General features: G+C 43.9%; 1 protein-coding gene across 4 annotated transcripts; it reads left to right on the top strand.

Moving 5' to 3' along the window:
* Positions 1 to 1,153: 1,153 nt before the first annotated feature.
* Positions 1,154 to 22,351, top strand: LOC135989742 (phosphatidylinositol 3,4,5-trisphosphate 3-phosphatase TPTE2-like). Of its 4 annotated transcripts, none has more exons than XM_065636787.1 (19): positions 1,154 to 1,229; positions 2,026 to 2,115; positions 4,161 to 4,238; positions 6,601 to 6,648; positions 8,326 to 8,487; positions 8,889 to 9,008; positions 11,898 to 11,997; positions 12,819 to 12,882; positions 13,412 to 13,476; positions 14,061 to 14,121; positions 15,028 to 15,109; positions 15,189 to 15,277; positions 16,533 to 16,594; positions 17,557 to 17,637; positions 18,659 to 18,764; positions 19,420 to 19,517; positions 19,889 to 19,984; positions 20,474 to 20,544; positions 22,093 to 22,351. In XM_065636787.1, the coding sequence occupies exons 2-19, from the start codon at positions 2,066 to 2,068 to the stop codon at positions 22,193 to 22,195; spliced, it is 1,536 nt and encodes a 511-aa protein (XP_065492859.1). In that variant the 5' UTR covers positions 1,154 to 1,229; positions 2,026 to 2,065; the 3' UTR covers positions 22,196 to 22,351. The 4 variants fall into 4 exon arrangements, with proteins under 4 accessions (XP_065492859.1, XP_065492850.1, XP_065492875.1 ...); XM_065636778.1 differs by lacking the exon at positions 1,154 to 1,229 and adding an exon at positions 1,338 to 1,376; XM_065636803.1 differs by lacking the exon at positions 1,154 to 1,229 and adding an exon at positions 1,338 to 1,376 and having other exon boundaries at positions 15,213 to 15,277.
* The last annotated feature ends 377 nt before the right edge of the window (positions 22,352 to 22,728 follow it).

Consider the following 22,728-nt stretch of genomic DNA (forward strand, 5'->3'; position numbering starts at 1 on the left):
TTGTGCTCCAGACCTTGGTGCTTACAGGGCTCAGGGCAGGGGAAACTGGACTCCCATATTTCTACACTCTTCTCCGATACGGTACTCCCTGTGAAGGCAATCCACGGACATAAGATCCTGTTGAGAGTAACTCACAGGATACCCGCGCGGTCCACAGGATCAAATAACCTGCACATGTAACGCTCTTTTCAGGACTAAGAGCTAATTAATGATTCTTCTCATCATCCAGCTTAGTTTCCATCCACATTTGGCTGTTTATCAAATACATAATTATCTGAATATACCAAACGCATTTAGCTCATTACTTGGTACCACTGTCCGTGCTAGCTGCTTACCCACACATTTATACACATGGAAGGGAAACTTTCCATTTAGTTTGCTGCCCAGAAATGCTCCCTATTCTCAGCATTCATCTTAACGACTTTACTTCTTTGGGGCAAAGGGCGTTCGGAAAGGCTCCTGCCATCAGGTAACCGCACCTACCCCTGCCCAAGCTCCCGCAGCCCCGGGAGCGGCCCCCAACAGCTCGCTTGGAGCTCCCTCTGCTGCTCGCCGTGCTGCAGGAACCCTTCCCCGGGCAGCCCGGCCCCGGCGGGGTTCATCCCCCGGGAGGGGCGGTGGGGCGAGCGCCGGGGCGGGTGTGGAGCCTCTGCAGAGCGCAGGGCAGCACGGCGCGTTTGTGCCCTGCGGGCAACGATTCTGCAAAAGCCCACAAGTGCTCAATTGTTATGTGAAAAGCGTTAAGTGCTCAATGTTATGTGTCTCTTGCCCTGGATGGAGAAAGGAATTGTCACACGCCACGGGGGCCTGACTGGTTTGCAGTCCCCCCCCGCCAAATCCACCATCCCAGGGAAATGCAGTAAGAGGCACCGAAGCACAGCAGCAAAGTCCGCCAAACGCGGGTGGCCGAGGCTCGGGAGAAGGCGGCGGGCCCTGCCGGGGCGGGCTGGCTGGCGGCCTCCTCGCTCCTGCGGGCCCAGGAATGCGTGATCCGCGGGGGCCGGGCCGGCCCTGGCCCGGAGCTCCCCGAGAGGCCCCTGTGGCCGCCCCGCTGCGCACCTGCCGCAGCCCGCGGAGCGGCGGCGGGGCCGTCGCCATGGCAGCGGGCGGTGCCGCCCGGCCCGGCCCGGCCCAGGTGCAGCCGCGCGGCTCCGCCGGACCCTTTATCCGCGGCCCGGCGCGGGGGATGAGGCGTGCTCCCGCTCCGCGGTTCGGCCTCGCCTCGGCGGGTGAGTGGGGCTCCGCGGGCCGGGCAAGGGAAGGCGGGAGGGTCGGGAGAACAACCCTCAGGAAGTTTAACGCAACTTTCCGCTGAGCCCGCGGCGCGCCGGGGGCGGGTGTCCGGGCTCGACTTTGAGCCCGGCGGCAGCCCTGAGGTGAGGGCGGCAGAGGGAGAGGGGGCTCCCGGGGGCTGCGGCCACCGCGGGCTGTCTCCGCTGGGGCTGCCGCGCCGTAGGTTCCGTGTGGCGGCTGCCGGGCCGGGGCTCGGCCTGTGCGGGGCCCGTGGCGGGAAGGGGCGCCGGCCCCTCGCCGGGGCAGCGGGGAGGCTGCCGGCCGGGCCGTACCCGCCGATGTGGGGGCTGGTTCCCTGCCCGGGACCGTGAGGCTGAGCCTGAGGCAGGTGTACGGGAGCGGAGGCGCCGCGGGGCTGGTTGATGTGCGGCGCCGGGAGCGCCTGGACCCGCTCCCCCGGGTTTCCAGCCGGGGCCGTGCCCGTGCCCCTCCCGGGGGTGCCGGCTGGGGCTCTCGCGTGCTCCGTAGCTCGAAGCAGGGGAAAATGCTTCATCCTCTGGTAAAGATGCTGCTTTAAGGTTATCGTCGCTGTGGCATACTAACTGTGATCAAAAAACCTTCCTCGCGTTGCTGAGTGCCCTGACTCTCACTAGCTTTATAGATAAAGATTGTGTTTTGTCAGCTATGGGGGTAAATGCCTGAAGCAGAAGCCTGTCTGCTGGTAACATGAGTGCACAGCTGCTGTGGGATGCTGGTATTCACTGTTTCTTGTGCTCATATCTCTTAAACTAGATGTGCTTCTCTTGAGGCCAGCGGAGCAACAACAGGCAAGATGACAACTGTGAGGTACGAGCAAGGGGCAGAGCCGGCAGAAGCGGCCAGGTGAGTGAAGCGAACTGCACCAGGGTGAGGGTTTTGGTTTGAAGTATGCTGCATGTGGGCCCCTGGCTAGAGTTTCTTAGTGTTTTAAACATAACAAAGAGAATAATGACGGAGTGCTTGAAGTTTATATAGCATATAGTCTTTGCATTTCCCACCCCCTCCTTAAGTTGCTGCTGTCTGAGAGGAGTGATATCTTTGAGAGAAATGTGCCATTGTGATTGACTTCTTGCAAGTAGTTAAGAGCTAAGTAAGAAGTGCAGAACACCCAGGCCTGGTATAATAAGCTTGTGGTAATAAATCCTGCTCTCTTCTAGCATCCAGAAACACTGTCAGGGTCTCATGTAGAGAAAGACGCTCTTCTCTCCTTGAAAGCCTCAAGTCTGAAGTTCCCTTTAGCTGTAAGCAGTCAGAAAAGCTTATGCTCTGTATGGAGAGTATGTGTAGGGAGGAAATAGGTTATTCTAGTATATCCTTATTTTCTTCTCTTCCACCCCAGCAGTCAAAGACTAGATGTAGTAGCTTGTGGCAGAGAGCTTGTTTCAGCTTGGACAACAAGCAGCTGTAGAATGCTCAGCAAAACAAACTCCCTCGGAGGAAGGCATTATCTGGAACTGAATTTTTGTGTGAGAGCACAATGGAAACAGTGTACCCAGACTTGGCTTGTTTTCTTTTTGTGTTAAAGATTAGCTTCCTAATCCAAAACACCCATTCTTATTTTGACTTCTTTTAATCACAGCAGAGGTTAAGAAGGTGGCATTTGGTGCCCTTCATGTGCCTGCAAGTATAAACAAGTGACCTGCAACAAAATTGCTGTAGCAGTGACAACCTGCTTTAATGAGTGAAACATTTTAGCTGTACATTAAGTGGAAACTCCCAAGTGAATATCCTGTAAGAATAGCTGGAAAGCAAAGTTGAATGGCCATACATTGTTTCTAGAACTGAAGCAAAGCTCTGGCAAAATGGGGATACTGGAACTGGAAAATTAGCCTTAAATACCAAAGTTGTTGGGGGTAAAATTTCTCTATTTGGCTTGGTACTGAGTGCAGGTGGTGAACCATCTGTACTGATTGCTGAAACTGTAGGAAATGCATCAATAAACTTTGTGCTTAAAAGGGGGTTATCCCACACTGCAGTGCATGTGCACGAGTCTGTTGTGCAGGGTGAAGAATACTTGGATTCTCCGCGTTGTTACACTAATGCTTCAATCATGCTAGATTGCCTCAGAACAGCAGGGAAATGTCAATATTGAATATGTCTATGTAGTTGCTCCTGCCCAAGAAGCAATGATGCCAGAGGCAGAGCCACAGCAAACACTGGCTGTGCTATTATGCAGCACAGCCTTTCTGTGGAGAAAGCTGAATTAGAAACTCCTGGATTTGAATTTTGTACTTTATTTTCTCTGAAGTCATCATGTGACCCTCAAAGTTTCTGAGGTGGTTGAACAAAAACTTGATCTAAGGAAACCCTTTTAAGGAAGTTATGGCAAACAGCCACTAGCCCCAAAAATGCTGTTCTAGCACTAGCTCAGCTGCTGCTCTACTCTTCCAGTTTCCTGTCTGGTATCCTGCGCTGCACAAAAACATCTCTGTGCTATGGCTCTTCCTGGTGAAAACATTAGTTCTCTGAACAAGTAGTTTACTGCAACAGCATGCTTTGTCACTTGGACTCTCTGAAGCAATTTTGCATGTGCATGTTTCCAGTACTTCCAGAGTCTGGACTGGACTTTAAAGTCCTCAGTGAACTCTCAGATGCCCTACTTCAAAGCCCTTTGTCCTATTGCTGAACACATCTGTTCCTTTCTCCAAAAGAGAAACTTCTGGGAGATGGATTGCTAATGTGGAACCAGGTCAGTACAAGCCAAGGGGTTCTGTGGTACCAACATGTGGGAGATCTTTCTTCCCCTGGTACTGTGCCTGTGCTCTGGCCCAGGCTGCTGCTCGCTACTCAGCTGACAGTTAATATTATTTTCTCTGGAACAATGAAGGGTAGCAATGTGTAAAGTTGACATCTATATCAATGCGTGACTCCTGTTATTTCTTTGCCAGCTCTCCAACAGCAGAAGAGCACACAGTAAAGATTGATGATGGCCGTGATGAGGATAATGAACCAGACAGCTGTTCCAAGTAAGCTAATAATATACCAAATGCCTTGCTTACCCCCAAAAGTGGAAACTGTTGAGCCAAAATAAGACGGATGGCTTGTTGAAGCAGAGATAAGCCCAGTAAATCATTTGATATTGACATCTGATATGGTATATAATAAAGTTCAGGAAACTTCTTTATGCCTCTAGAGATGAAAGCCCAACACAAGAACTAGCTACAAGTCCATCATATTATGGAGAATGGGTACTCCAAACTGTGCTGATTGAATTTTCCCAAAGGAAAGAGTTTGGGAGAGCGCAGAAGAACAAATGCTCCTGATAAAATGAGGTGAATGAGTATTTGGGGCAAATGATAAGCATCATGCCCTCACCATGTCTGAACTTGCTAGTGATTAACTCTGTTCTTGAGGTAGCTATTTTCTAACTGTTTATCTCTTGTCACCACTTACTAACTCTCCTAGCATAGTTAGTGAAGTCAGTGACAAGCGAATAGGCATGTTTCTCTGTTACTGCAGCTCAAGACTAAGCCTGTTATCTTGGTTCTTCTATGTGACAACATGTCTTTCTAGAATTCAGAAGTTGGCATTTACAAACATAAAAGCTTTAATCTAAGTATGTGAGCAAATGAGCCACATTCTCTTCAACTGATTTAAGATGTTGGCAGGCCAAATCGGAGCGATGTGTATATATTTCAGTCTTAAGTGCATCTGGTAAAGGTACTTGTCCTTAGACTGAGGGAGTTGAAGTCTTCCTACTACATTTGCATTGTAGGATTGGTGGGGCAAACTCATAGACCAACTGGCTGTTAGTGTAATTATTGCAGTGCTTCCTTAGATATTAGACATTTATGAATCTAAGAACCTCTTATGCTAGGCTGCCTTCAAGACAAGACCTGTGATTACATCCTTGACTTCCATGGGAAAAGCGGGCACTACAATTTCAGTATCTTGTTCTTGCTTAAGGATGCAGATGTTTGCTGGTTGGACCTTGTTCCTTAGTTTAAACTGTGAACCTAGTAATGAGAAGTAATCAGTAAGCCTGGAAAGATGCTTCCTCATCACTTCAAATATATCTAGCCTTGCCTTAAACTGAGTTACTAAGGTGTTAAGGATATGCACCAAGTGAAATGTGATGCTTGGGTTACCTTCAAGAAAACAAGTAGCTCATGTAGGATCACTGGGGTGCAATATACATTATTGAGCTGCCAAAGACTTCCTGTAACAGTGGTATATCTAGTGGTGGTGGGAGGGGAAATGTAGTAACTGTATAAAACAGGAAAGAGGGTAGGTATGTGAACAATACAAAAGGAATCTACCAGTACTTTTTGTCAGTGTTAGAATCTTTTGGTAGGTTATACTGTTAGTGATATACTTTTAGAAGATGTTTTCTTTTAAGTGTCCATGAAAAGACTCAAGTGCTTGCTGTAGTTAAGTAATCCCAAGATTACTTAACACACTGGAAATCTATCTTTCAAACTGTCAGAACCTGAGTTTTGCAGATAATTCCTTCTAATTTAGTTTTTGGTGTAGCCTAAGGAGACTTTCAGCTAGTAAGATAGTTACACAAAGGCCTAGCTTAAAACCAGAAGGCTTAAAGCAAAGAGACAACAAATAATCTTATAGAATCATAGAATTGTGTCAGTTGGAAGAGACCCTCAGGATCATTAAGTCCAACCATAACCTAACCTAACTCTAGCACTAAACCATGTCCATAACTAAAAAGAGGAGCTGGAGCCCTGCTAGGGCTGGAGATAACTCCCACAGTTGGAAGAACTTGGCTTCAGTAACTCATTTTCTTAAAAGGCACTTGTCTTTAATCTGACAGCCAAACCAATATTTCCTTTTAAAGGTAGAAGAGAGATTTGTCTTCCTCTATTCCAAGAGCACAGAAGCATAAATGGAGCTATTAACAAGTGCAGCTTTTCCCAGGCTTGGAAAAAAAACCAACAAAACAACCCCCTGGTACAATAAGCTAATATCTTGTTCAAGATACCTTGAGAGACATTTATCCTTTAATCTTCCTCTTGACCAACAGCTATTATATAAGCCCACTTCTTAAAGCTTAAACTGGGCATTAAGCCAGATTTCTAGCGTCGCTACAATTGTGACACCGAATACGGTTGTGCGTGAGTATGTACTGCTGTACTTCTAGGGTCTGTAGCTGATGAATACTTTTTCTAACAAGTGGTCAAAGCATTGCTTTCAAGTACTGTCTTAAACTATATACTTCATGAATGCAACCGAATAATCTCCTCTTGAAGAAATCACTGCTATATGTTCTTTTGTTCACAGAATTCTAAAATGAAAAGAATGTAACAGTGCTCTTGTGGCTAATACCAGTAGCAAAATGTCACTTGTCCTGATGCCAATCTTCTTCTCTTGCAGTGCAATTAGGAGAAAAATTTCCCCATTTGTGATGTCATTTGGATTCAGGTAAAAGATCATGCTTGTAATGGTATGAGCAGGGTTGAAATAGTCCTTATTTCTGGTGTAAGAACTTGGAGAGTTCCTTGAACAACAGTGACTCCAGCCTGCTCTGTCTGGAAAGTACTAAACCTCCTAACACCCCCAGAAAGGGTGAATTGAGAAAAGTATTAATACTTTCATTGGGAAATAAGTCTTAAACAGATGACTACATTCTCCAAGGAGAGCTAAAAGTCAGAACTGTGAAAGCTGTTGACTTGGATAAAACCTCTTTAATGGCTTACTCCAGGCTGTGGCAGCCTTTGAACAACCAGCTGGTCCATTTCTTGCAGTCTAGGTACTGAAACAAGGTAAGCCATTAAAGACAGTTATTTTTAATGGATTACGCTATGTCACGAGTGGTAGGGAAGGTGAGGAGGCTGAAAGACAGCACTGACACTTGTGTGCCCTAAGGCATTCAGGTTTGGGCTGCTTCTAGGTAGCTGTGCAAATACAGATGAATAACTACAGTTGAGTCAGAGGTAAATGTACAGTTCCACATGGACAATGTACTCTGTGCAGATCACTTTAATGCAATTTGAATAATTGAATAGTTTGGGTTGGAAGGGACCTTAAAGATCATCTAGTTCCAACGCCCCTGCCATGTGCAGGGACACCTTCCACCACACTAGATTACTCAAAGCCCCATCCAACCTGGTCTCGAATGTTCCCAGGGATGGGGCATCCACAGCTTCTCTGGACAGTCTATTCCAGTGCCTCACCACCCTCATGGTGAAGAATTTCTTCCTTATATCTAACCTAAATATACCATTCTTCTGTTTAAAGCCATTACCTGTTGTCCTATCACTACATGCCCTTGTAAAAACAAAAAAACCCAAAAAACTCCCCCCACACAAAAATCCCTCTGCAGTGTTCTCATAGGCCCCTTTTAGTTACTGAAGGGCTGCTATCAGGTCTCCCTGGAACCTTCTCCAGGCTGAACAATCCCAACTGTCTCAGCCTTTCCTCACAGGAGAGATGCTCCAGTCCTCTTATCAAATTTGTGGCTCTCTTCTGGACCCTCTCCAACAGGCCCATGTCTGTATGTTGGGGGCCCCAGAGCTGAATGCAGGACTCCAGGTGGAGTCTCATGAAAGTGGAGTAGAGGGGGGAAAATCACCTCCCTCAACCTGCTGGTCACGTTTTTGATGCAGCCCAGGATATGGTTGGTTTTCTGGGATGCAAGCTCACATTGTTGGGTTGTGTTCAGCTTTTCATCAACCAATGCCCTCAGGTCCTTCTCCTCAGGGCTGCTCTCAATCCATTCTCTGCCCAGTCTGTATTTGTGCTTGGAGTTGCCCCCACCCATGCGCAGGACCTTGCAGTTGGCCATGTTGAACTTCATGAGGTTTGCATGGGCCTACCCCTCAAGCCTGTTCAGGTCCCTCTGGATGGCATCCCTCCCCTCCAGCCTGTTGACCACACCACACAGCTTGGTGTTGTCAGCAAACTCGCTGAGAGCGTGCTCAATCCCACTGCCCATGTTGTGGAATCCTTCAGCTGCTTATACAGGCACACCCCAGTCTGTGTATAAGAGAACACACTCTTGCTGGAAGAGCTTAAAACATAATTCTGAGCTTGTGCTCTTCAGTCAATAAGTGTCAGCAATTCATTCCTAGCTCTCAAGTTGTATTTTTCTTTTTGCAGGGTATTTGGAGTTGTACTTATCATTGTGGACATTATAATTGTGATTGTGGATCTGGCTATCAGTGAGAAGAAGAAAGGTGTTAGAGAGATTCTTGAAGGTGTTTCCCTGGCAATAGCACTCTTCTTCCTCATCGATGTTCTCCTGAGGGTGTTTGTTGAAGGGTAAGACATGGGCAAAAGTTAAGTCAGTGTGTTAAGCCCTCAGGCTAGTAAGGAAGCCATACTTCAAGCTTGGACTGTGAACATGGATGTTTTGTAGGTGAACTTTCTGGTTCTAGACAATGGATATGTCTCTTCTTGGGCTGTTACCCTTCTATAGAATAATCTGTAAAGCACTTTTGATTTAAGTGAACATTTGGAAAGTGCCTCAGCTTTGCTGTGAATTGTGTGGAGACTAGGTGCAAGATTATCTTCTTAGTGAGTCTTCAGTGTCTACTGTTAAGAACTGCTTCAGGAGAGCTTGTGTCTAGCAGTAGTTCCGTATAGGTGGTTCTCTTCCTGAAGATGTGTTTTAATCTTTGTTACCCACGCAGGCATCTGTCTAAAACTCTCCTTTGTTTCAGCTTCAGGAACTATTTCCGGTCCAAACTGAATATTTTGGATGCATTCATAGTGGTGGGCACTCTGTTAATTAACATGACATACTCCTTCTCAGACCTTGCTGCAGCAGATCAGATACCAAGGTAAGAATGGTTTGGTAGCTGTTAAATGTGAGTTCTCTTTTCTTGATAGTTTTCTGAGAATTTTCTTGGGTATCTCTAAGCTAGATGTGTGTATTCTAGATCACAGATATGGCAGTGATAGGTGTTTCTATCCCTCATTAGTCTGTGCCATGAAATACTAACTTTGTTCTACAGTTATACTGTAGACTGTCCCTGTCCTGAAGGCAAAGATGATCTAAATGTGTCAGTTGGGGTAACTAAAAGTAAATAGTGAGGCCATTAAATGCTCTGACTTGAGCATTTTTTGGGGGGGAGTGGGCAGGGAAGGTGTGCAGCAGCTCTGATAGAGAGGAGGGTCTGAAGAAGGTCAGAAAGAACAGTTGGATTATTAAGAACAGATGAGACAGACAGGGAGAATCTTCATCTAATGGGTCTTGAAACAGAAAGAATTACCACACTGTCTTATTTCTTCCACCTTGCTTTCCCAAAAGTCCCGTGGTAACATATGTTGGATTTTTCAGCCATGTTGTGAGCCATGCTGTTTATGTGCATAAGTTAATTCAAGTTATAGTTCTATCCGATTTCTGTAGCTTGATCAGATGATAACCTGTGAGAGGAATCCCTTCCTGATGGAGACAGAACTACAACTCTAAGATTAATTTATCTGCATTAGGTTTGAATTAGTGAAACTTGCGTGCAGCATCCAGAGAAAGAAGCTGATTGTGTGTGGTGTGTGTTTGTTTTTTGTTTGGGGGGGGGGTGGGGGAGGGGGGGGTTGTAGTGGTGTGGTTTTTTTTCTTTTAAATCATCCCCCACCCCCAATTCAACTGTCTACTGGGCATGAATGGAGAAACATTAATCTAGAAGAAACAAACTCTAGTTATTGAAGAAGCTAGAGCTGGACAAACATCTGGAAGCACTAGTTATCTCTTCAAATGCCAGCTAAACTCAGGTTTCAGAAAACAGAACTGTCAAATTAACAGCTCTTGCAGCCTCAGAATCATAAAAGGCTGTTTCCTTCTAGGTATTTTTAAACATTAATCTGAGTTAAATGATTTCTTCCCGTCTTTCTGGCCACATTTTTCTAAAGCAACTTTCATCTTCTGGCAGCATCCAGTTAAAGGTAGGAGAAATAGCACTGTAGCAGGGTAATCTGTGCTGCTGTCTTTACTAGGTGATGTTAGTAGTAGGTGTGATCCTGCACTGACCCATCCTGTTGTGGATCGGTGTGTGCAAGTTCCTTGTATTCTGACTTGCTGAAGTGGATGGGGATTTAGACTAGGCTTTTGGGTCATGTGAAAAGGAGTTCACACTGATACTCTCTGAAGACACTGAGCTGGGGCCTACCATCTCACCCATGCAAGGTCCTCTGTAAAGCTTCTATTGTTAATGGCTCTTCAGTCTTGCTCTGACCAAAATATTACTACCTGGCAATAAATGATAACTCAGACTTAGCCAAATCACAAATCCTGAGATAAGATGGTCTTAGCACCTAACACTTCAGTAGTGTCCACACAATCCAGCTAAGTCCCAGTAGCCTACCTGGAGTTTATCACTTTTCTTTGCTCATAGACCTTCCTCAAGAAGAGGAAGCACCTGATAAATCTGAGAATAATCAGGATCTGTGCAGCATTTGTGCAGATGATACAATGAGTGACGTTTTGATGGTGGTCCATAGGGGTAACATGCCCTGATGGAGAAATAAAGTCTCTGTTTCCAATCTGGTCTAGCTGATGTGCATTGAATTGAGTTACCCATTTCCTTGAAGTCTGACTTACAGAAGGGCATTGAAGAATGAGAGCTGAGTATTGGTCTGAGAGCTAATGCTTAACTGGCTAACTTCTTAAAGGGCAGAATGCAAACTGCTTTTATGTTGAAGAGCTGCTTCTCATAGTTGTGGGTCAAGCTGGGGAGAGGGGCTATGGAGTCTTTACACCAGTGTTAGTTCATCTCCTTGGCTGCTAGCTCCAAGGGAGCTGTGTTTCGAAAACAGTAGGGTGATCCTGGACTGGCAAGGAGCTGAGGGAAAAACTGAAGCTTCCCTCTAGGTGTCCAGGACAACTGTGTCTTCCTGACTTTAAGCTCCACATCAGTGGAGAGCAGACTGTCTTCAACTGGAGGCAATGGGTTAATGTTTCTGTAATATTTGTCCCCCTTACTGTAGGTATTCATCAGGATTCTTACCTAAGTGTGTCAGGACCTGAAATATGTGCGTGTGCTACTTGAAAGTATATGCTTAGGTAACATACCTCCTTAAGGAATGGATGTTAGTTTGCCCTAGTCCCTAAGGGTATATGAAAGCAGCTGCCTCTGTTCAGTTGTTTTGTAGAACCACTCGCATAAGCATCTTGCCTGCTTCAAAGTTCAACAGCAGTTCAAAGTTCCTCAAATCAAACTATCTGCTCAAGTTCCTGCATGATTAAATGCAGAGTTTATACAGATCTGTTCTCAGGTTTCTTAATCAAGGCATGGTGTATATAGCCTGTCTAGCTTCTCTCTTCAGCTATTTTTCAGGTAGCTACCTACACTTAAATGTATACTTAGAACAAGCTTCAAGGAACAAGAATTTAGGGATAATAACATGGGTGATATTAAAGGAACTTGTTGCTTTCTGAGCAGATGTGCCAGTGAAAAGTCTGTTTGAGCAAGTGGGGGGTTACCTAGTTCTGTTAGCTGTTCAGAATGTGTACTCCTAAAAAAAAAAAAAACCAAACCCTCAAAACTATGTATTCTCCAAGCAGAGTATTCTTTCTCCAAAATCAGCCTGAGAAGTCCTGGTTCAATATATGAAACAAAGCTTTGAACTGTTTCTGAAACAGCTTTTAAATAGCTTTAAGCTTTGCATCTATATTTAATTTCATTTTCATTTCAATTTCATTTTCATTTATGGTGAATGTCACTCTTGTCTAGAATGGTTACACTCCTCCGAGTTCTGAGAATTGTCATCTTAATAAGAATATTTCGTCTCGCTTCGCAAAAGAAGCAACTTGAAGTAGTGACCAGAAGGATGGTAAGTTGGCTGCTTAATATATTGAAGTTTCTGTTCCAACTCTTTCTTTCTCCAGGCAGCCATCAATGGCAAGTAGCAAGACTGCCCACAGCCTATTAGTCTGCAAATGATGATATTGCCTAAGCAGCATGTCTGTTCAGTGTCCCTGACAGGGTACTGGAGCTCTGCCTTCAACTTGAGTATAGCTAATAATTCTTAACTTTGTTCAAGTGAGCAGCAGTTTGACCCAGAAGGCCAGCATAGCCAAGTGACTGCAACACCACCGTGTGTCTCTATTGAAAACTTCTAGTTTGTGTGGTACTTGGACTGTTTTCCCTCACAGGGGGGAGGATAGGAATTTTAATGCTTCTGCTGCTTATTCCAGGTGAAAACAAAACAACCTTAGCTGTTGAAGCCCTATCCATTGTAAATGCCTCTTATTTTCATCAGGGACACTGAAGTGGTACTTGAAGCTTCAAGGGTGTCCTCTTGCTCAGGAATATGCAGTCTTGGTTATGCTGCCCTTGATTTTCTTCCTTCCCCCAGCCCCCAAATACTCCATGACAGATTCATGCTGCAGTCTGCAAAGAATCCCCAGTGTTCTTTCCACTAGGATAAACTTTGACACTTCAGGGTAAAAATTCTATATGGAGCTTCTACCTAAAACTTAACACAAATTCTTGGCTAATGCTGTGAACTTTGCTATAGCAAAATGAGCCTCTGCTACTCATGACTTAAGTTCAGAGTCTAGATGGTTGTGGTTTTTTTCCCAATAATATGCAACACTTGTTGATCTTTGGCATTCCTTTGGAAGACTAACTCTACTTTTTTTTTTTTGGCAGGTCTCTGAAAACAAAAGACGTTATATGAAAGATGGCTTTGATCTGGACCTCACTTATGTTACTGGTTTGTAGAAGCAAATGACACTTTGCAGCATGTTACATGCTGCTAACACTAGTTTTTCATGTCAAGCACTTATTAACTGAATTACAGGCAATGTTTTAGACTTGTGAAACTTAAGTATGAAGTCAAACCAGGCCTACTCCTTTTCTGTGGTATTTTGAAATATAATTCCAGACTCTGATGCTGTTCTCAAGGATTAGCCCTCTGGGAGAGAGGTTGTATATGCTGTATGCAATGACAGAAATCCTTCTGAGGCCTAGGGAACCAAAGCTGAGAAACTATTGATTAATTCACAGTATTTTTGCCTGTGAATCTATGGAGACTGATGCTTAATGGTAGCTGATGCTTCAGGAAGCATTATTCTCCTTCTCTAGCTGTAGTAAATGCAAAATAAAACCTTTCAGAGATGGGTAGGTGGTTCTTATAATTAGGGTAGAAATAAGCTGTTTCATAATGATGTAGCTCTTGATCATGTAGTTCCTACATGTGGGGAGGGCTCTGCCATTACTTCTGATTGCTGTCTTTTCTGCAGATCGCATTATTGCAATGTCATTTCCATCTTCTGGGAAGCAGTCTTTCTATAGGAACCCTATAGAGGTAAAAATCTCTCATCTACCAAGTTCGGTATTTCTGAATGGTCACTTCTAGATTCCCACTGATTTGCATGTGGACTAGATTGTCAAGTCAGTCCTAATCCTGCTGTCTTGGCTGGTTGGAATGACTTAATGGTGGTCTCAACTGTGCTGTGTTGCTTGTGTTGGAGTCTCTTAGTTATACCTAGTGGGATGTATCTCACAGTGTGCACACGCTGGTGCTCTGATGCTGCTGTTCCTCAGGAATGCTTCAGAGAACCAAGTCAGTTCTGTCCCAGGCTGGTAGTAGTATGAGGTATGAGAACTGTCTACTCATCTAAATAAAGATGTTTAAAAGGCCTGCATTAATGCCCTCTAGAGCTATGCTGCCTGATACTGTGGAAACATAAATATGTAGGGTGGGAAAGATTGTGGAAGTACTTCTATTCCAGACAAGAACCTGAGCTACTGAGCTGGGAAGGCCTGTTGTCTGAGGGCTGTGAATGATTGCAGCTGCTGATCCCATCTCAGGGGTAGGGGCTAAGGTGGCAATGGAAATAAGGAGCAGAGTACTAACTACTTTGAACTTGTGTCTTCTTCTTGCTCTAGGAAGTTGCAAGATTTTTGGACACCAAACATGCAAACCACTATAAAGTCTACAATCTCTGCAGTAAGTATGTTTAGCTGCTGACTGTATTGAAATACTGCTAAACAGAAAAATGTCCTTTCAAGGTGTGATGCTGGCAATACTAGATCCCCAAGAATTCAGTCTGTCAAAAGGACACAGCTGTCTCTGACTGCCTTCTGTCCTGAATGTGATTGACTTGGAACATCTAATACATTGTACTGAAGTTTGCAAAGGAGATACTGGATGCCTTGCGGTTGAGACTTCCTTGCTCATGCTGAACAATTGCTTCAGTGTTCCAAAACTCTTACGAAACAAGTGGAAAACTAAACCTGGGCTAAAACTTTGGGTGATGTTGGAGGATTTTTCTATTGAAGGCTTAGAAGAATGAGATGAATGAATAGTTAACAACTTTTCTGTTTAGAGGTGGCTAAAACAATGAAAAATACTTCAGGAACAACTATCCTGTTTCTGCTTTCACAGTAGAGCATCAGAGCTGGAAGCAGACAAGGTGTGATATAGGAGCATTGATACTGAAGTCCTGAAAAAGTAAAATGGTTCTCTAGCCAACAGCAGGGTAGATGAGGGGTCACAGATGAGGAGTGTGGTGTTAGCAGCTCCTTACCACTTGGTAGGTGGTGGTTGCTGTGATTGACCCTGACAGTACATCAGAACATTAACTTTCAGATCTCTAAATAACACCTATGGAAAGGAGTGGCCATCTGGGCCTGGAGATGAATTTTCACTTAAAAATGAGAGGTGTGAAACTGGAAGCTAAGCAAGCATGGTTTTACCCAAATTCTCACAGCCTTTCCACTTTGATCTGTTTATTTTTACTGCTGTACTTTAAACACTAGTATATGCTCAGACCAGCAATTGTGTGTCACAAGCCACTTCCTTTGTTGCAAGTCTATTCCCTTTACTGGCCTAACTCCAGATTTTTCTTTGTAGGTGAAAAAGGCTATGACCCCAAGTACTTCCATTACAGGGTGGAAAGGATCTTTATTGATGACCATAATGTCCCAGCACTACAGTAAGTCTTACCAAGAAGTGTATACATCATGGTAGCTCTGTGTGGACATCTGCTTTGTTCCACTAACTTTCTTATCTAGGGACATGCTGAAATTCACTGCCAGTGTCCGTGAATGGATGAGTCAAGATGAAAAGAACATCATAGCAATTCACTGTAAAGGAGGCAAAGGTAGGACTTCTCATGTGTAATCAGTGTATGCTACAAATTACATGTTATTCTTATCACAGCTTCTTTGATGCAAGTATGGCCTTAAGTGATAGCATGAGCTGGGTTTAGAGTGTAACTTGACAAATTCTGCAGGCACTGTGACTAGCAATAGTATGCTGCTGTGTTTTGTATTACGCAACCCTACTTTTAGGTAGCCCAAATTGGTTCTTAATCTAAGATGGCATCTGATATCTCAAAATGGTCTTCAATAACTTCTTCCTGTCCTGACTTTGAGACTTCAGTCTCCCAGGAGAGGCTGCAGAATAGTGAGCTACTGAAATTGCTATGATCAAAATTTTTCAGTTGCTGCTTTGGCTCTCTGGCAGCCAGTCACCCACAGGGATTATCCTGCACTGTAATATACCTCAAGCTTTCTAATTTCTTGCAGTGTTGGGGTGGAATATTGTAGGCACACAAGGTACTATGTGATTGATTAGCCTGTTCCCATTACATTGTATTCTAAGCTGCTGCTCATGAGCTGACCTGTGGGTGCTATCCACAACCTGTAGTAGTGTGGGAGCTGTTGAAATTTGCAGGTAACTGTACAAATAAGCCAAATTTCCCTGTGAACATCTGCTGCATCTTTACCCACCTACTGTTACTACTGCAAATACTTGTCCTAAACCAAGTAGTTATGCAACCTAAAGAAGGCTCTTTCCCCGACTTGGAACCATAATTTAAAAGGTTTTGCACAACTAAACACAAAATATCTGCAGGCCAAAACCAGCTTGAAGAACAAGTATAGGGAGGGTTTGCTTGACCTCTTGAGATTTTTAAATTTGAAACTGAGACTATATTGGAGTCTTTGTGCTAACAGTCTTAGTGCCCCCTTAGTGGGGTTGGAGGGGTGGGGGAAGTTGGAGCAGAGAAGCAACTTATGAGGCTTAGAGCGTTGGCAGGTGCCAGTCTGTAACCTAATCATAGTGTGTACTTGACTCCGTCCCTGCTGAATGGAGTATGCAGATACTGGCCGGCTTCGTAAGTATCTCTAGGAATACTACAAATAAATGTGGGGACTGCTTTTAAGGAACGAGTTAACAAACTAGTATGTTGTCTTTAACTCATTCTTGCCAGAAATATGGCCACTTGACTACTCTAGTGTCACTTATCTCCTGTTACCTCTTCTTTTTCAAAAGTTATAACTTCACTTTCACAAAAATAATCCCAAATACCTTTGAACTCCTGTAGTTCAACCTGTCTCTTACTTCTAATACAGGCAGGACTGGAACAATGGTCTGCACCTGGCTCATAGACAGTGACCAGTTTGAGAGTGCAAAGGTAAAAACTGGTGGTTATTTTTTGATTCTTCTACTATTCCTACTTAATAGAAGAACAACCTACTTAATTGGTGAAATGCACTAATACTCTGCAAAAAGTCTATACCAAAAAAAGGGTACTGTGAACAACCTGCTTTACAAAAAAGTTCTTGCAAATATTGCTGCTGTGTAAATTCCTTTCTGATGAAGACTATTCTTGATCAGGAAGAACTGGGAAAGTAGAGTTTAACAGAATACCAACTGTGAAGCACTTTTTTTTTGAGGTATAGTAGATCTAGGATCTCGAGCTAGAACTTTCTTAAACTTTAGATGGCTTCTGAGCATGGTTTACTAAAGATAGTGTCACTGTTTTTTAAGTGCAGTGTTTTTCTCTAACATCCTTCCAAGTAGTGTGAGGCATCAAGCATTGTCTTGCCTTGACTGCCAGTGTTGCAGCAAGAAGCCCTTCTGGGGAAAGGGAGAGAGATCAAGTCCCAGCCAGGACAGATGCATGTGCTGCTTTAGTATCCAATGTCTGGTGTATCAGTCTGGAGATCGGGATTGCAGAAGGCCCAGGTCACTCATGGTAGTCTGGCCAGACTGTGTATTCATTTAATCACTTGTTTTTTCTCTGAGTTTGGTTTGTGAAGATCTGAACTGATGTTCAGCTTGGTCTGTCACAGACCACTTGAGAAATATAGATGGTTCTAAAGCAATTGCTTAAAAGGCTTATTTTTCTCCTCATTCAATGAGCTTTATTAGCACTCCTTCATAGATGACAGTCTTAATGTATCCGACTTCCTAATTATTAATTATTCTAGTTAAAAGCCTTCTTTGAAAGGTATCAAAACAACTATTGCATAACTTCACTTGCCTTCCTGTATTGCAATTGATTAGTGTAATTCTAGTTTACTAGCCCCTTCTCAGGAAGGGGAATGGTGTTGGGATTAATATCTTAACCCTTGAAATTATCTTCCTATGTAGGAAAGTTTGGACTACTTTGGGGAGAGAAGAACTGATAGAAGCACAAGTACCAAGTTTCAAGGAGTTGAAACTCCATCCCAGGTAAGCTTGAGCAGGTCCAGTAAGAGTAGCCGAACTAATGCTAGCCTTGTGAGCACTTATGCTACTGCACCTTTCCTACCTTGTTTCAGAGATGTGGGTTCCTGCTAATGCTTAACTCCTGAACTTTCTATGCTCTAAGGGCTAGAAGACTGTCAACTGGTAGGGTTGCACTGTATCTTCCCCCTCTCCCCATTGTCCAAGCACATTCCTTATGCCTTTTTTGTGTAATCATCAAATCTGAGTTATGGTGTCTAAGATAACAGAATTGCTGAGATTAGGAGAGCTTTCAGTCCAACCCCACTGCTCAAGCAAGGTGAGCTAGGGCAGGTTGCCTAAGGCCATGTCTAGTCAGGTCTAGAAAATCCTTGCAACCTCTCTGGGCAGCCTGTAGTGGTGTTTGCCCATCCTCACAGGAGCATGACCCTGTGAGACAACTGGGCTGTTTCTCAAGGGTGCACTGTCACCGGCAGCCTGGCCTGGGGAGCGCTATGGCTGTGATGTGGCTGGGTGGAGGAATGAATCCCCTGGAGACTGCATTCACGAGAAATACTAAACAAGCTATTGCCTCAGACCACAGTTCAGGGGCTTTGCTCATTTTGTTTCACTGTGTACTGTGAGATGAAGCTGGTGACAGAGGTACTATAGTTGCTGGTATAGAGTAGAATGGAAGTACAGTTGTCCTTCAGAATGTTCTTCTGTAAAATTGAAGTATCTTGTATGTTTAAACACTTGGTCCTTTAAAAAGCTACAATTATAAAAGCTCTTTGCTCCTTGCTGAATCAAGAATTTATCTTAGAACATTAAGTTTAAACACTGCTTGAAAATGTAGATGCTGAATTTGTTTAGAGGATTGTTTCAACTGGAGAGGGAAAGGAAAACAAATCCCTACTTTCTTCTTAGCTCTGGACTGAGGAGAGCTGAGAATTTGAAGTAGAAGATCTATTTAATCCTACTTCTGCCTAGAATTAGTCTGTGTGGGGTACAGAAACTGCATAATGTGTCTGGGTTTTTTGCATTACAGAGTAGGTATGTTGGGTATTATGAAATCCTGAAAAACAAGTATAACTTGAAACTCCCGCCAGAGAGACAACTCAAAATAAAAAACCTCAAAATCCACTCTATACATGGTAAGAACTCTTGAATTTGGGCATTCCTCTACCTGGTAACGGCTTCCTAGTACAGGCAGCTGATCTCTACTGTCTCTTGCTAACCCTATTATAGCAATGTAGACTTGCTGGGATTTGAGAATATGAACGGCACAGTTAAAATACAGTGAAGATCATTTTGGAGTGCAGTTGCTGCATGTGTTCTCTCACCTTCTGGGTGTCTGGTCAAATGGTGGCTCACATACAACCTGCTCTGTTTTGGGAGGGGAGTCACATTTCAAGTGAGAGTAACTCCACATGTGGAACTGTATCCACTAGTGTTTCTCAGCTTGATTATACACATCTGTTTCTGTACCTAGGTACTGGTAATTTTGATAAAAGGCAGAAGTTCAGCACCACTTGTTCAGGGGGACTTCAAATGGCTGTTCTTATTCAGTCAGTGGAACTAGACTCTACATTAGCCTGTTTTGTTCCACTAGTAGGATTCACTGCTACTTCAAAATACAACTTTCAGCCACTGAATCTTGAACTGCCTTTAGGATTTGAGTTCTCTAAAGTCTATAGACAGGCATTCTGGAGAGAAGGCACTTTTGAATAGGATTGCACTTGGTTTTCATGACCACTTGTGTTTCTGGCAATGTATGTGCTATGGTATAACGCAACTCTTTCTTCCTAGGAGTTGGGAAAGGCAATGGAACTGATATGAAGGTGCAGATAATAGTGAGGAAACAAGTTGTACTAGAATGTGTGTGTGCCAGTCAAGCAAACTGCAAGGTGAGAGTACTGTGGAATTGTATCAGTTGAGTCAGAGCTGAAAGCTGACTTACAAGTCAAAAGCTTCTTCCTGTGAAAGTTCAATACTGGATGTAAAACTGTCTAAATATATGCTGTAAATTCTGAGAAAATGAAAGAGCTAAGCTTTGCAAAGTCACAAGAAAAGTAGTGGTAAAATAGTGAAAGCTTTCCACAGAGGTCAATGAAATGCCATAGCTCACTCTGACCAGAGCAACTTAAATTGTTGGCTATTATTGTAGCACTGCTATTGTACATGTATACCATGAGTGAGTAGCTAGGTATTGTCATGAATTGGTGCCTTGTCTCTGCAGTAACTCTCCATAAAAGTAATACTTTATTCTATTGCCTAGCTCTTCTTTGATTCTGAAAGTGACTGTGTAGTCATTGGCTTGGAAGACAGCCCTGTTATAAGTGGTGATGTGAAAGTCAGATTTGAGTCGCATTCTGTAAGTACAACAGCGTGAAGACCCTCAAGTGAGTGTGAGCAGAGGCTGCACTGCAAGCAGCAGCTGGGTGCTGGCTGGGCTGTGGGAGGCTGAATCTGTGCTTTTCCCCAGGGACTCCTGCTGGGGGGGGGTGGCCCCCCTGTAGCAGCTGTTATTGCACCCATGTGCAGTGGGGGATGCAGCAAATGTTGCTACATCAGCCTGTGCAGGTGGGGGAGGCATCTGGCTGTTCATACAGTACAGCCAAGGCATCTTAGTTGAGTACCTGCTGCTTCTAACATGGGTCTCTTACTACTTTGTGTTGAGTGACTTAGTCCTGAAGTAACTTTGAAAATAGAGATCTGGGTGTAATATTGGGCTCTTCAAGTGTACTGACTCAGGCACTATAGCTTTGTAAACCAAACTACTGGGGATAGGTGGGTACTCTTGCTCTGCAAGAAAAGAGTCTTATTATCTAATGGATTTCTTAAACAAGGTCTTTGTGTTTAGGATCTCCCAAAAGGCTATGATGACTGCCCGTTCTTCTTCTGGTTCAACACTTCCTTTATTGAAAATAACAGGTAAGGGATCATAGTGATTGCCCTCAGATGCTAACTCCTGGTGTCTGAACAGAGTGCAAAGTTCTTAAACATGGTACTGAAAGTTGAGACAGCTGGCTGATCTTGGCTTCTCTGCAGGTACTGGTCTCCAGCTCTCAGTTGTAACTTGTGAGCAGACAGTTGGCACATGCTTGCACTGTGCCAAGTGTTTTAAACATATGTGAGCTCCTTATCTCAATCAGCTTAATCCACTGGACTCTTTCGTCAGCACGCTAAGTGGTGTTAGTAAACTTGAGTTCAAAAAGGTAATGCTAACTATTCAAACTCAAGGCAGCTCTGCCCTCCTCTATAGCATGGCTGACTGAGAGGCTGGAACTCATTCAGCAGGCAGACATTAAGATCAGAGTTGGAGGTATTGATGCTTGGGATCCTAAAGAAAGGCTCTCTACCTCCTTCTCATGCTTTTGTAAAAGCTAAAAATTACTATGGTTTGTTCATGTTGAGACTAGAAATCCTGGTGGAGCTCCAGCCAGCAAAAGTTGGGCTTGTCTGTCTTGCTAGGGGAGTGATGTAGAAATGCAGAGCCAGGACCTCCTTCTCTTCTGTCTACCAAACTTGACAGATTTAGACAGAGGAACAATGAACTTGATCTGTGAGAGAATTATTTTCCTCTCCACGACTGGAATAGGAAGGAAACAATTTTTATTTAATTGATTCCCATCAGAGCATGTGGAGAGGCAGCCATGAATCTGTTTAACTCTAAACTTAATATGCTGAGCCAGCAGTGCAGGTATCTAGTTGGATGAAACCAATGCCAGGAGAAATATATGCCTGCTGATAGCCCTGCAGCAGTGCCACTCAAAAGCTTCACTCAAGTGTTTTGTTTAGGCCAGGGCTAGGGAGGATGCCCCACCAGACCTTCTTTTAAACACAATTTAGTAGATACTATCTCCCTTTCTGCCCAGAGAATTCTGGTAGACCTCAGGTGAACCAGGTCTATCAGAAGTGAACAGATACTAAGGCAGTGCTCCGATCTCTGGGCTTCTAATTCAGCCACAGCTGATGTTTAAGTGCTATTAAGTGATAATTAGACATGAATTTGAGCATTAAAAGTGGAGAACGTGGCTGGGTCTGAGTACTGAATCAAGTCCTTGCCATTAGGAAGATCAGTTATTAAAGTCCTACTACTTGCATCCCATCAGGAGGCCTTGAGCTGAAGGTAACACTGATTTTATTTGAACAGTCTTGCATTGTGACGCTCTGAAGAAAAAACAAAACCAGCAACAACAAAAAAACACACATACACCACAACAACAAAACAAAACACACAACCAAAAAAATCCCCACAACAAACAAAAACTAACAAACAAAACCCAACAATGATCAGGCTAAATCTGTGTTTCTCAGACTACTTCAGATGCAAAGCCCTGTGCAGGCATGACTGGTGTCTGAATTCAAGATATGGGGCTCTATTTAATATTCCAGGGCTGAGCTTGAAGTTCTCTTGGCAGGCTGAAAGGAAAAGCATGTCTTAGGCTGTAAGATATGGTTCTGGATTTTATCTTTCAGACTCTACCTTCCCAGGAATGAGCTGGATAACCCTCACAAGTCTAAAACGTGGAAAGTCTATAGCGAGACATTTGCTGTGGAGGTGAACTTTATTGAGCCGTAAGGGAAAGTCAAAAGAAGGGAAACACATAAAATGGATCCTTTTTTTCCTGGGGATTGTCTTGCTGCTTCAGTGTAAAGTGAAGCAGTCTCATTGTGATGTACTTAATGTATTTCTGTGTAGATACAACTTGTCAAATAAACTTACATGAAGTTCTGTTGTGCAGAGCAGTAATCCTCTGAAGAGTTACTTAGTGTCAGCTGACTGTCATGGTAATGAGCTGGTGGATCCTTTGGGGCTTAGATGTCTCTACATACAGGTAATCCCTACTTTATTAATATAAGACAATTGTCTGTCTTTAAGCAAGAGCATTAACCTGAGGGTGGGTGGGGACCAGCAGTCTGCAGGAGACTGCTGGAAAAATCTGACACACCTTCCCTGAGCAGCAGGGTTTTCCACAGGTCAGATTTGGAGGGAGGAATAGTAATCTGGCAGAGGCAGACTAATACTTCTTGAGTAGAAGTCTTGGTATCAAAAAGAGATCCATGACTTAGGGTTTTGGGCAGCACCTGGCCTGGGAGCCGATGGGGGGTGGG

Source organism: Caloenas nicobarica, chromosome 1 (genome assembly GCF_036013445.1).
Source record: "Caloenas nicobarica isolate bCalNic1 chromosome 1, bCalNic1.hap1, whole genome shotgun sequence".
NCBI lineage: Eukaryota > Metazoa > Chordata > Aves > Columbiformes > Columbidae > Caloenas > Caloenas nicobarica.

Bases quoted from the DNA above. Each gene is read 5' to 3' on its own strand.
- LOC135989742 (XM_065636787.1), top strand. From the start codon at position 2,066: ATGACAACTGTGAGGTACGAGCAAGGGGCAGAGCCGGCAGAAGCGGCC. The intron at 11,998-12,818 runs GTAAGTTGGCTG...TTTTTTTGGCAG, and splicing joins AAGTAGTGACCAGAAGGATG to GTCTCTGAAAACAAAAGACG. The intron at 19,985-20,473 runs GTAAGTACAACA...CTTTGTGTTTAG, and splicing joins TCAGATTTGAGTCGCATTCT to GATCTCCCAAAAGGCTATGA.